Source organism: Somniosus microcephalus, chromosome 6 (genome assembly GCF_052327205.1).
Source record: "Somniosus microcephalus isolate GS21.2 chromosome 6, FLI_Smic_1.0, whole genome shotgun sequence".
NCBI classification, from domain to species: Eukaryota; Metazoa; Chordata; class Chondrichthyes; order Squaliformes; family Somniosidae; genus Somniosus; species Somniosus microcephalus.
In genome coordinates this window covers 224,111,796-224,126,228 of record NC_140992.1, presented here as the reverse complement: position 1 = coordinate 224,126,228, position 14,433 = coordinate 224,111,796, and the positions used below count along the sequence as shown (strand labels likewise).

General features: G+C 40.8%; 1 protein-coding gene across 6 annotated transcripts in view; it reads left to right on the top strand.

The window, feature by feature from the left end:
* Positions 1 to 12,343, top strand: part of heatr3 (HEAT repeat containing 3) — a 45,407-nt gene extending 33,064 nt beyond the window's left edge. For 4 of the 6 annotated variants that reach the window (XM_085991474.1, XM_085991471.1, XM_085991477.1 and 1 more), the window contains exons 9-15: positions 5,889 to 6,034; positions 7,941 to 8,023; positions 8,115 to 8,251; positions 9,644 to 9,732; positions 11,040 to 11,186; positions 11,595 to 11,771; positions 11,965 to 12,343. In XM_085991474.1, the coding sequence (XP_085847600.1) occupies positions 5,889 to 6,034; positions 7,941 to 8,023; positions 8,115 to 8,251; positions 9,644 to 9,732; positions 11,040 to 11,186; positions 11,595 to 11,771; positions 11,965 to 12,078 (893 nt within the window). In that variant the 3' untranslated portion in view covers positions 12,079 to 12,343. The remainder of the gene's footprint in view (positions 1 to 5,888; positions 6,035 to 7,940; positions 8,024 to 8,114; positions 8,252 to 9,643; positions 9,733 to 11,039; positions 11,187 to 11,594; positions 11,772 to 11,964) is intronic. The other 2 variants (XM_085991472.1, XM_085991476.1) reach the window with 1 other exon arrangement.
* The last annotated feature ends 2,090 nt before the right edge of the window (positions 12,344 to 14,433 follow it).

Below are 14,433 nucleotides of genomic sequence, written 5' to 3'. Positions count from 1 at the left end.
TTTGGTCTCCCCCCATAAGTGGAAACATCATTTTGATATATGACCTGGATTTGGGTATACAGGGCATAATGTCAAAGTTTGCAGATGACATGAAACTCAGAAATGTAATAAACAATGAGGAGGATAGTAACAGACTTCATAAGAACATAAGAAATAGGAGCAGGAGTAGGCCATTCGGCCCTTCGAGCCTGCTCCACCATTCAATGAGATCATGGCTGATCTTCTGCTTCAACTCCATTCACTGGCCTTATCGCCATATCCCTTGATGCCCTTACTAGTCAGAAATCTATCGACTTCTGTTTTGAATATACCCAATGACTGAGCCTCCTCAGCCCTCTGGGGTAGAGAATTCCAAAGATTCACCACCCTCTGTGTGAAGAAATTTCTTCTCATCTCAGTCCTGAATAGCCTACCCTTTATCCTGAGACTGTGGCCCCTGGTTCTAGACTCCCCAACCAAGGGAAACAGTCTCCCAGCATCCACCCTATCAAGCCCTGTAATAATTTTGTATGCTTCAATGAGATCCCCCCCCCCTGCCATTCTTCTGAATTCAAGAGAATACAGGCCTAGTTTACTCAATCTCTTCTCATACGACAGTCCCGCCATCCCAGGAATCAATCTCGTGAACCTTCATTGCACTTCCTCTATGGCAAGTATATCCTTCCTTAGGTAAGGAGACCAAAATTGTACACAGTACTCCAGGTGTGGTCTCACCAAGGCCCTATATAATTGGAGCAAGACTTCTTTACTCCTGTACTCAAATCCTCTTGTAATGAAGGCCAGCGTACCATTTGCCTTCCTAATGGCTTGCTGCACCTGCACATTCAGTTTCCGTGACACATGTACAAGGACACCCAGGTCCCTTTGAGCATCTGCATTCCCCAATCTTTCACCATTTAAGAAATACTCTGCCTTTCTGTTTTTTCTACCAAAGTGGATAACCTCACATTTATCCACATTATATACCATCTGCCATGTTCTCGCCCACTCACTGAGCCTGTCGCGATCCCCTTGAAACCTCTTCACAGCTGACACTGCCACCTAGCTTTGTATCATGAGCAAATTTGGAAATGTTACATTTAGTCGCCTCTTCCAAATCATTGATATAGATTGTGAATAGCTGGGGCCCAAGCACCGATCCTTGCGGTACCCCACTAGTCGCAGCCTGCCATCCTGAAAAAGACCCGTTTATCCCTACTCTTTGTTTTCTGTCTGTTAACCAATTCTCAATCCATGCTAGTATATTACCCCCAATTCCATGTGCCCTAATTTTGTTCACCAACCCCTTGTGTGGGACCTTATCGAAGGCCTTCTGAAAATCCAAATACACCACATCTACCGGTTCCTCTTTGTCTACTCCACTAGTTACATCCTCAAAGAACTCCAATAGGTTTGTTAAACAGGATTTCCCTTTCATAAATCCATGTTGGCTCTGCCCAATCTTACTACAGGTAGACTATCCTTTATCCGCACTTCCGAAAACCGAAAACCTCTAAAAACCGAAAGTTTTTTCGTGGAGCGTAAGTCATGCGCACAACATGACCCGAGTGGCGCCAAACATGACAGGAGTGGTCCGGGAGCTCTGCCTTTCCCTGTGAGCAGGGCAGAGGGTCACAGAGTTCCTTCCTGGGTAGGAGATTGCAGGCTGAGCCGGGCAGTGTGAAGGAGGTACCGGGAGAGTAAACCCAACAATACAGCGGCCCGTCCGATAGCTGCAGCGGCCCGTCCGATAGTCTTTTCTTTCCCCCCCCCGCCCCCCCCCCCCCCCCCACCGGACCTGATTTGTGGGCCAGCTTAGTGTAGGAGTCAGCCGATATCCGGCTTTCCCACAACTGGCGGCGGCAGTCGAGCCCCAGACCCCCGCTAAGCCAAGGAATTCAGATACGGAGCAGGGGGAGCCAGAAACCTCGATCTAACGGCAGAAATCAGCAGCCGTTTTGTTAGGTTTTTTTTCTTCCCCTAGCATTTTTTTAAACAGTCAGGCTATGGAAAGAGTCTCTGTAGCTTAGCAACAGCTTCAGAGACGCTTCCAAGGCAGGGCCCGAGTGTTTACAAGCTGTTGCTAAGCAACAGTGTTTGTTGCCAGATACGGAGATGAAAACCTTCTGAAATCCGAAAACCGAAACACAGCTGGTCCCAAGGTTTTCGGATAAAGGATAGTCTACCTGTATTCGTTTCTAAGTGCCCAGTTATTGCATCCTTTATAATAGATTCCAGCATTTTCCCAACTACTGATGTGAGGCCAACAGGTCTGTAGTTCCCCGTTTTCTCTCTCCCTGTCTTTCTTAAATAGCGGAGTTACATTTGCTATCCTCCAATCTGCAGGAACCGTTCCAAAATCTATAGAATTTTGGGAGATGACAACCAATCCTATGTTCAGGAGGACATGGGCAGACTGGTGAAATGGGCAGACACATGGCAGCTTTAACACAGAAGTGTGAAATGATGCATTTTGGTAGGAAGAATGAGGAGAGGCAATATAAACCTAAATGGTACCATTTTAAAGGGGGTGCAGGAACAGAGAGACCTGGAGGTGTACGTACACAAATCTTTGAAGGTGGCAGGACAAATTGAGAAGGCTGTTTTAACAAAAAAAGCATATGGGATTCTTGACATTAATAGAGGAATAGAGTAAAAAGCAAGGAAATTATGCTAAACTTTTGTAAAACACTGGCTAGGCCTCAGCTGGAGTATTGTGTCCAATTCTGGACACCACACTTTAGGAAGAATGTCAAGGCCTTGGAGAGGGTGCAGAAGAGATTTACTGGAATGGTACCAGGGATGAAAGACTTTTTAGTTACGCGGAGAGACTAGAGAAGCTGGGGTTGTTCTCCTTAAAGCTGAGAAGGTTAAGAGAAGATTTGATAGAGGTGTTCAAAATCATGAAGGGTTTTGATAGAGTAAATCAAGAGAAACTCTTTCCAGTGGCAGAAGGTTCGGTCACCAGAGGACACAGATTTAAAGTGACTGGCAAAAGAACCAGCGGCAATATGAAGAAACAGTTTTTTTTACATGACGAGTTGTCGATGATCTGGAATGCACTGCCTGAAAGGATGGTGGAATCAGATTCAGTAGCAACTTTCAAAAGAGAATTATATAAATACTTGAAGGGAAAAAAATTACAGGGCTATGGGAAAAGAGCAGCGGAGTGGGACTAATTGATTTAATTTGTTTAGAAGAATGAGAGGTGATCTCATTGAAACATGCAAGATTCTGAGAGGGCTTGACAGGTTAGATGCTGAGAGGCTGTTTCCCTGGGCTAGAGAGTCTAGAATTAGGGTGCACAGTCTCAGAATAAGGGGTCAGCTATTTAGGACTGAGATGAGGAGAAATTTCTTCACTGAGGCTTGTGAATCTTTGGAATTTTCTACCCCAGAGGGCTATGAATGCTCAGTCGGTGAGTGTATTCAGTGCTGATATCAATAGATTTTTGGACTCTAAGGGAATCAAGGGATATGGAGATCAGGTGGGAAAGTGGTCAAAGATCGGCCATGATTTTATTGAATGGCGGAGCAGGCTCGAGGGGCCATATGGCCTACTCCTGCTCCTATTTCTTATGTTCTTATTCTATGATCGTCTCTACATCTACCTTTATGAAACCCCTTCATAACTTTAAAGACCTCTTTTAGGCCACCCTCAACCTTCTCTTTTCTAGAGAAAAGAGCCCCGGTCTGTTCAATCTTTCCTGATAGGTTATAACCTTTCAGTTCTGGTATCATCTTTGTGAATCTTTTATGCACTGAGCCTCCATAGCCCTCTGGGGTAGAGAATTCCAAAGATTCACAAGCCTCTGAGTGAAGACATTTCTCCAGTGCCTCTATCCTTTTATTATAATTGATTAAAGCACCAATTTGAAATCTGAATTAATGATATGTCAGTTGAATTGAGAATTATTTATGTATTGATTACAACCAAAGATGCTTTGTACCAGCAAACCAATCCCTTTCATTCATAGTGAAACTACTCCCTCATTTGTGTTGTATTCAATTTGAAAGGAGACAGTGTATAGAATACGGGTTAGGCGGATGTAAGTAATGCTGTAATTAAGGGATTCAGATGACATAAACAACAAGAACGAAACACTGGGAATTATATGAATCTTATCACCCCCCACCCCACCGCAAAAACCCACCTGCGACGCCTCTGTCCTTGCAAACTACAATCCCAACTTCAACCTTTTCCTCTCAAGTCCTTCAGTGTGTTTCCGCCTCCCAAATCCATGCCTAACTTTCCCATAACTCCATGTTTGAATCTTTACAGTCCGGTTTCTTCCCTACCACACCACCAAAACAGCCCTAACCAAAGCCACAAATTCTATCCTCTGTGATCATGTTATTCCTCCTTGCAGCCTTGGGTATGGTCAATCGCACCATCCTCCTCCAACACTTCTACTGCATTGACAGCTTACTGGGATCACCCTCGCTTGGTTCCAGTCTTACTTATCCAACCTTAGCCAGACCATCTCAAGGAATGGCTTTTCTTTTCCCCCATCTCCCCTCCAACTGCACCCCCCCCCCACCCCCCAAACCATTCCCTCCGGAGACCTCCAGTGATTTTATCCTTGGGCCGCCGCCTCCTCCTCTTCCTCATTTATATGCTGCCCCTTGGCGGCATCATCCGCTGACATGAGGTCAGATTCCACATGTATGGTAATGATAGCCATCACCTCTCTTGCCCCTTGCACTGCCTCTGTGTTGTTCTCCTGCTTGTCCGGCATCCAGTCTTGGATAAGCTGCACTTATTTCCAGTTTAACAACAACTTGCATTTATAAAGCGGCTTTAACGTAATAAAACGTCCCAAGGCGCTTCACGGGAGCCATTATCAAACAAAATTTGACACCGAGCCACATAGAGATATTAGGACAGGTAACCAAAAGGTTAGTCAAAGAGGTAGGTTTTAAGGAGCATCTTAAAGGAGGAGAGAGAGGTGGAGAGGTTTAGGGAAGGAATTACAGAGCTTGGGGCCGAGTCAGCTGAAGGTATGGCTGCCAATGGTGGAGCGAAGAAAATCGGGGATGCGCAAGAGAGCAGAATCCAACGCCATAGTTCCCCCCCCCCCCCCCCCCCCCCCCCCCACCCTCCCCCTGCCTCAGACTCCATACCTGGCCACTGATTCCATCCTCCTCCCCAGCTTACTGCCTTGGGCTGAACCAAACTGCAACCTCGGTATCCTATTCAGCCCCAAGCTGAACTTCTGATCCCGTGTCCTCTCCAATAACACAAAAAAACTATTTCCACTTACTGTAAGATCGTCCGCCTCCACCCCACCTCATCCCATCTGCTGCTGAAACCCTCATCCATGCATTTGTCAGCTCAAGACTGGACTATTCCAACGCTCTATTGGCTGGTTTCCCAACTTTTGGCTGTGATTTATGCCAAAGAAAAGTTTTTCACAGCTATCATTGAGGCATTAACTGTCTTCCTGTGAAGTATTCCTCCTTGATAGTTCAGCCATCAGAGATAACAAACTTGTCAATAGCCCAATTTGTGGACATTAGCATTTTAAGGAGGCTGCCCTTGCCATCAGGTAATATTTGATCTAATTAATTTCTAAATGCAGGCAACAGTATTAAGATAGATTCTTAACCACATATGTGGATAAATCTTGAAAAGTTGATGTGTGTTGGCTGGAGAGACCGATATAAAGAGATTCCTTCATGCATACAGCTAGCTGAAACTATTTAAAAATTGTATTGTTCCTATCTGACGCTGCATAAAAATATAATACAGAAATCTCCCAAAATGTCATCACCACATGGTAGACAATGAAACGAAATTATTATGCACTTAATTTGGAATCAATCACCAAGTGAATTTAATTAAACCATAAATGTAATTATCTTAATTAATGTTATTGTTTTGGCACTTTTATTCCTGTTTGTACCCAGATCCTTCAGATGATGAATGGGAGGAAATGTCAAGCAGTGATGAAAGTGATAACTCAATGACTGAAGCGGCTGGGACACTGTTTTCTCCTCTCTGCCTGTCTGCAGAAGTCCTCTCTGCACTCATGAACTACCTAATTCCCAAAAAGGTGAATCCACAAACCAGTTGACCATGATTTTAGAATGATATTTCATTTTGTTTTTGGAGTGCTCTTGAGCAGTAAATTAGAATATAAATTTTTGTTATGGATGTTTTGAATTCCTCATAACTTAGTTAACCTTTTGCTATACTGTATGTTTTACCTGTCTAACAACATTCTTTTTGTATTGTCTGCCACAACTGATTTGTGGCCATTGTATTCGAGGCTGGCCTTCATGTTTGCTACTAACGATCTTGGTGGAGGCATGGGGATCAAACTTCACTTGAACCCATTCAGCTAAATGTAGACACAGGTAAAGCATAAAATAATAGGTTTTAGTACTAAAGCATGGGCACGTCTAACAGCAGGCCCATAAATGACCTTTAGAAAGACTAACTGCAGGTTGCATTGCACCATCTTGTTCTTATCTACAATTAAGAAGCTCTTGATCATCATATGATGGGGTGGAATTATTTACAAAAGGGAATCATGGAATCAAACCTTATTAGCATTATTGGCTAAAATGTATAAAGCTGCTTTTGACTGATAGTTGACTTCAGAAAGTTATGTTGCTATCCTCTCAAGTAGCAAGAACCTATTTTGTGATTACACGATAGCTACCTGACTCTCATCTGAGTCATCTTTACTTTCAGTTTAGGGTAGAGGAAATGCCTCCCTGTCTCTTTCTGAATTAACAGTTTCAACATTTTGCCTCTGGTTCAAGTGAAATCAACCCTCTCTCCCCTCAAGTTTTCAGTATTATACTTGAAGGCAAGTCTGCCCAAAACTTCAAAAAAATTTAAAGTGCTGTTCAGCCGTTTTCCAATCATACAAGAGCTTTGACCTTTTCTTTCAAAGCAATAAGCGTCTTGTGAAAATGTTTAATGACTGTAGGCATGTTTGCCATTCATCTAATGTAATTTAAGAGCTCGAGCTGACCATTTGTAACACTTGTGTTGGGAAAATATTTTTTCATTTGTTAAATCTTACAAAAAACTGTCAACATTCTAATATTTAATCAACTCACTAAATAGCCAGATTTAAAGGTAATATTTTTCACATTGGATAAGTTTCACTAAATATAGATTTAATAATTCTGTTCTTGGTATGTAGAGACTGTTCAGATAAGACCTGTGCAATTATGAGATGCAGTTTTTGTCTGTGAGTGGTTGGTTTAGGAAAAAGCAGATTTCTAAAAATCAAAGCTTGGAAATTGGAAAATTAGGAAGTGTGCACAGAGCCACTGCATGTAACTGCTGTATGTCAGGAAGTCAGACTTACTGGCAGTAATGAAGCTATTAACAAGGAACATTGATTAGTTTAACAGTGTAGTGAGGCAGCACCATCTGTCAACCCTAGTCAACTCCATCAGCTATTGCTGATCGATACTATACCTGCCTGCAATCACAACATAAAATTAAACAGGTATGAACGTAATGTTAAAGGATAACGCACTTTGATAGGGATCTGTGTGTTGCATCCTTCTTGGTGCCGATATCCTTGTCCTGAGTTTGTGTTGTTAAATTGCCTTTTCCAGAATATGGCAAGTTACACCACAACAATTACTGTGCATGCTATGTAGCTGGCATGAGTTGATGTGTTTCTCTTCCCTGGGGTGAATCTTCTACCAGCATAGAAATCAAACTGTTATCTTGTTAGTGTTTCTCACTTGCTGTGTGAGTGTGAATCTTCAAAACGTTCACATAGAACATTAGTTAGGTTAATGTGGTAAAACTTTTTACATTACAGCCGTGAAACTGAAAGTAAGTTGTGTGTACAGATCTATTAAATATTTGGCATAATAATGAATTAAGTCCTGGCAGTGATGGGTTGAAAAGAGGCATTGGTAGATGCACAAGAGCTGATAATTTGCTCTGCTTTTGAATAATGGTTGTCTTAACTGATAAATCCTTAGGTTCTGGAGAAGACTGAACTCACAGATAGTGTTACTGTAGATGCATGCATGAAAAGTCCATCTTGGCGACATTTGATTGCAAAGTAAGTAAAAGCCTTGTGTTGTACAGTAAGTTAATAGAGCCATTTATAGTCTTAAAATTAGGATCTTTTACTATGATTTTTTTTTGTGTAGAATGAAGCGAATACAGTGTAGAGCCCTGACCTGCCTACATAACCTTTTATCAGTATTGGATGTGGAGGGGCTTGGAGGACCAGCTGCACTTCAGGCTCTTTCACAGCACCTTACAGAGCTTGTTTTCTCTCAGTCAGGTGAGTTATTTGGATAACAATAGCTATAGTTAAGTACTTAATATTTCCACTTTTGTCCTTTCCATGTTCTAACTATAAATTATCTTTTGCATATTTTCAAAATATTAAACTCTGTTCAAGCAAAACAGTTAGTGTCTTGATATGAATCATGACATATATTGGCTGTCATTAAAATTCCTGACGGTCACTAACCAGAATCCATAGTCACATTTGATTGTTGAAAGTCATGCTATCTTTTGACAAACCGTTTTTATAAGCATTTTATAAAGGGAACCTTTAGTCATTAATAATGAATGATAGGTAGCATAAAAACATTTTAGTCAAGTTTTCAAAAGCAAAATAAAAAGAATAAAAATCACTGGGTTAGAGTTTTCCACCTGTGGGCGCAAATTGCGCTTGAAACTGCGCGACTTTTGCAAAGTGAAGTGACGGTTCAAGTTTCCACTCAAACTCATTTGCATGCTCTCAAACATTAAAAACTTCCATGAACCAATGCAAACGGGCAGCGAAATAGAACGTAATATTTTTTCTTTGCGTTAAATCGCCGATCCTTCGTCGTGGGGTCAAAATCCTGGAACTCCCTCCCTGACCGCACTGCGGGAGTACCTTCACTGCACGGACTGCAGCGGTTCAAGAAGGCGGCTCACCACCACCTCTAGGGCAATTAGGGATGGGCAATAAATGCTGGCCTTGCCAGCGACACCCACATCCCATAAACGAATTAAATTAAAAATATATTCCTTGATGTATTTAGGAATGGTAACCCGGTGCAGTTTTATTGATAGCTAAAAATGGGTTTATCACAAAAAAAATAAACATTTTTAATCAGTGTCTAGTCCACCACCTGTGAGTAACTTGATTTTAAATAACTGAAAATGACTTTAAAAAAACTATACTGGACCATTTACTAGTTTCATTGGTGTACAGTATTCAGTTTTTTTAAGTTAATTTTTTAAATATTGAAAAACTTTTAAAACATACCTACTAATGCTTTTGCGCCAAAAAAAAGCTTAATTTGAAGAGCCTCCTCGAATGGTCCCAAGCAGGCCAATCGGCGGAAACTCGCTGCGCCCATTAATTTAATCTGGGGGCGTGGCCAGTTTTGTGGGTAGGGCCGGCTTCCAACGCAATGTTTTTTAAACCAACGTCAAAGATCGCAGGAACTCTATTTATGCTCGACGTAACTTGCGTTTAAAATTCCTCCTTGGTGTGGCTGATTTCCCGGTACTCGCGGAAACTCCAGGCCATAATGTCGGTGTGCTGTATAACGAGAGCCATGCTGCAGTGAATTTGGATTGCTTGAGGTTCAGATTGTTTAATGAGACTCAGTTTGTTTGCTTCATGTAATTACTGTGTTTTACATCTCTCTTTTTTAAATTGTATTTGATGCAGAGTTGCCAAAGGATTCAGAGTTTTTAGAGGCCGTGACTAGTGCAATAAGGTCATTGTTTCAGATAATGGCTTCCCAAAATCTCCCTCAAGTAAGACATTTTATGTTTAGTTACTGCAGATCGAATAGTTGAGCACTGATTCGTTCAAAGGCTGTCTTTTAAAAAGGTATTTCAAATAAATAAAAGATCATTTACAAATTGCAGGCATCATTATAGACTATTGAGGTGCCAGATATGAATTGGGTGTGTTTAAGTCTACAAGGCATGATTTGAATGAAATAAATTTTATATGCATTATCTACCCAAAGTGAGATTAGTCCAAGAGATTTAAAAACTCTGTTTTTCTTCATTTGAACATTCCTTAACTTTGTATAGGTATGTTTCTGCTTCGACTTAACATCAGCGCTAAAGTTGGGACAGAAGCAAAGAGTTAGATGATCTATCTGATTCCATATTGCACTTGGGAAATTAAAGTAAAACCCCAGCAGCTGCACTGCGGCAAAAATCCCTGTGTGCAGGAATTCAGATGCCCAGCACAAAGTTATCTAGATGTGCAATGTTGTGGCATCACAAGGACGGTCATGCTTATATAGTAATATAGTTTAATATCATAAAACTAAACGTAATATAAAGGGAAATGCACTACAGGTAGACTATCCTTTATCCGCACTTCTGAAAACTGAAAACCGAAGTTTTTTTGTGGAGCGTAAGTCGTGCGCACGACGTAACCCGAGTGGCGCCAAACATGACCCGACGCGGCCGATGCTTTTCTGACCTGATTTGCGGGCCAGCTTAGCATAGGAGTCAGCTGATATCCGGCTTTCCCACAACTGGCGGCGGCAGTCGAGCCCCAGACCCCTGCTAAGTCAAGGAATTCAGATACGGAGCAGGGGGAGCTGTAAACAGACTGGGAGCGGCAGCACAGAGAAGCAGGAAGGGGAATGAGACACGGAACAGTCGCAAGAGGTAGCCTGAACTTTTAAAATTTATATTAAATACAAATACTACTTACCAAATTAATTTAATGTTCAATGTTCAGAGTTTCCCAGTCTGAAATAATACCTTCTGAAATCCGAAAATTTCCGAAAACTGAAACACAGCTGGTCCCAAGGTTTTTGGATAAGGGATAGTCAACCTGTACTAAGTGAAGGTAGAAAGATTTTCTGTATTTTGATCTAGTTAATGAGCTTGTCTGGCATTTTGAAACTCACCTCAGCCAATGAAACTGAATTTACTATATATACTTTACAGTATTGGTTTATTTGGTTTAAATGTAAAAGCTAACTGATAACTCTATTTATGAAGTAGTAAAGGTGAATGATCTGCTGGTCAACACTTTTCCTTGACCCTACTCTTAGCACCCACCTCATTTTGACACTCTCTTTTCTAACACACAGCAGTGCATGAGTGCGGAGCGGCTGATGATGCTGTGTGAGGCAGGAGCACAGTGCGAAAATACCAGTGCTCGAGTCAATGTGGTTGCCATGATGGGAATTAGTGGCAATGTACTCGCCAAAGGAGATGACACAGCTGAAACTCTAAAGGTATCAGAAAAGAATATACCCATAATAAACCTGTATTCACAACTCTGTGGCTGAGTTTAATCTAAATTGTAGTGACATGTTCAATTATGCATAAATTGCAAAAACAAAGATGTGCAAACCTTCTATTTCATAATTTGTGCACCCACTATGTAGCAGTATGAAAATTGGCAATTTACTACATAATTAGTGGTAAATATTTATTTTTATATTTATGCAATTGATAATCTTTCGTCAGCTGTAAGTGCCCTTTGCAAAATACATTGAAGCATGTCCACAGTTCTGCAGAACTCGCTTACAAAATTATTTAAAAGATTTTCCTGCTTGTTTCTACAAATCGTTCATGCCACAGTTTGCCTACGTGTATATATATTTTCTATCTTCCCATCTTCTCATGTTTGTTAATTCCAGATGATGGGGAATTTTTTGCTTCAAGTAGTCACGAAGGATTCCTCACTAGTGGTAGTAGGTGAAGCCCTGGACGCCATCATTGATATGTTTGCTGATGGGAAAGAGGCAGACAAGGCAGCCGAACAGATGAAGTTAGTCCAGGCCCTGAAGTCCTTTCAACCAATTTTCAAATCAAGGGTAATTGATATAAAATATATTATGATAATTATACTTCTATAAAGAAGCGCCAAAGTTTTTAACCAAGGCTTTGTAGTGCAGTGATTTATCTTGATGTTCTATAAAGTGGTTGTAGAACAAAAGTTCATAAAGATAAAAATATCTTTTCACCTATTTTAAAGCCTATTTTTAATAGAAAACGTCTTTTTATTAGATCCAAAAGGAAGGCAAAGGAAACCTCAGTCCAGATCAACGACTGGTCCTTGACAATGTGAAGATTAATCTACGGCGATTTATTGCCTACCAAGAAGCTTCAGCAAAAAAATGAGCAGACGCCCACAAAGGCTGGCTTAAAGTACAGCTGAAATTTGTATTTTCAGTTGAGAGTTTCTTGTTCTGACATTCAATTGTAAAAAGGTTGATATTCAGTAATCAATTTTTAAAAACTTGAATTATGCAGTAATTTTTTACTCATGAAACTCATTGGAAAAATTCAAGTCTGGGTTGTTGCAATATATTTTGTATTAAAATAATGCTGTTTAATTGTGATAATACTGAAGGTAGTTACTTCAATAAAAAAATTTAAAAGCCAATCCATTTGTTTATTTTGTTGAAGTCAGCAAGGTGAAAGCAACACAATTGTTCCCTCTCTTTTCATTAACACAATTGTTCCCTACCCGTAAGAAGTAAATCACAACAGGTGGTCATAATATGATAAATGATGGCATAATTGTCAATCAGTATAATTCATGTGGAAGAAAGTTGATTGTAAAAAATATATATTTATTCTTCAGGCTCTATTTCAGATGCAATCGGTTGGCCAACTGGGAAAATCATCAGGGACATTTCACCCTTTTGAATAAATGAGATGGAACGTACTATCTTTTCCATTATGCATTGAAGAGTGCCCCCTAGATACTCCAGGGTGTAGGGAAATTCAACTGTTCCCAATGACTTGGCATCGCTCTCATCAGTGACATCAGAGTCCCAAGGGGAGGAGAGAAGGATAAAGCTTAAACCATACCAAGTATCAACCCTTGTATGGTATACATGTTTGAAAACTGTTTACACATCAAATTATCTGGCCATACTCCACTACTGTCACTTGCAGTAATGGCAGGAGCATTCCAATCTTTTAATTTTGCTGCCCTTTCTGGCTGAAGAGATGTATAACTGGAACCCTGCTAACCATACTCTTGAGAATATGAGGTTACTAATATTTCTGCTCCACAGAAGACCCTAGTTTGTAGAAGGGAGCTGTGCTGAGTAACCTCATTGTAGGTGAAGTATTATTCTATGCCCTTAATGCACATTAGATACACCGGCATCCTGGAATCCCAGCTGTATTTGGATCCCTGGGAATTAATCCAAGTGGCTGTTTGCCAACCTGTCAATAGAGCTGATGGTCTCCAGCCAGGTGCAGTACTAGGTTAGGAAATCCCATCAACCAGACTTTCATAAGCTGGTGCGACTAGTGGAGTTTTGTTAATTTCTTGAGCTCAGTGGGTGTAGAATGTTTTGTAAAAATGAACTGCAATTGCACATTGCCACCTTTCATGCTCTTCTGCACAAGAGCATTGGACCCAAGATAGTTTGATTAATGAGGTTAAACAACAATGAGGATCAGAGAAATTGTGATGAACAGTTATGCCTTTCACTCCGAGAAGTCATAGCCATGTCACTTAAGGAAAAGTTCCCCAAATACTTCATTTTCAAGTGGTGAACAATGATACCAGAACAACATGGTCTTGCTTCTTCTCGCCAGCCTTCAATAAACGTTTGTAATTATGACACCATAGTCTAAGGATTACATGTACATTCTAATTTCAAGACACTATTCATTGAAGTACAAATATTCACTTCAACCAGCTGCTCCAGAACCAGACGTAAACATGGCTGCAACTTCCCAGTGACACTAACTTCATTGGCTCCAGACTCTAGGTGAGCCCTGGAATATTCCAGCATTGTACCTGTTCCAAGACTTCTGAGATCAACTATGCAATTCAATATCCCGTTGCAGTCACTGAAAGAGCTGCCCTCAGTTGCCATGTTTGTCACACCCAATGCTGAAGTGTTCATGTGACTTGCAATTGAACTCTTCTTTGTAGTAGTTGGTGTGAGAGGAGTCAGTATCAGCAGAAGTCATCTGCATATGGGATTTGCATGTGTAACAAGATATACCATTGCAAACACTGCCTTGGGCTTCTTTGCTTCAAAACAACAATTGTTACTAGTTTGTAAATGTATTTGGGAAGGTGTCCAACAAATTCCTGTACTGAAAGGTTCCTTCATTTTGTTTTGCAAATTGAGACCTTGATTTAATTCTTCAGTGCTGATACTTAAGCAGAGGTGACCAACCTTTCAAAGTTTTAACAGCATGAAGCATTACAAGTTTCAAATATAGGATACTAGTATGCTCACTGATACTCTCATTGTAACTGCAAATTCAATCTACTCTTCATTTAAAATTGCTTAATTCAAAGTATCTGTTGATCCAAATTGCAATCTGGTTTAGAAAAAATAGCCTCCCATTGAAAATGTGTTTGTTTCAAACTTGTTCATTTGAATTATTGGTTAATTCTAAATTGAATTCCCTCCAAAGGGATCCTGACCATTTGAACCTCATCTGGCTAAAGCAGGCTAGAGCAGCTAACCTTGCTGGCCGATCCACACGGACTGCAGC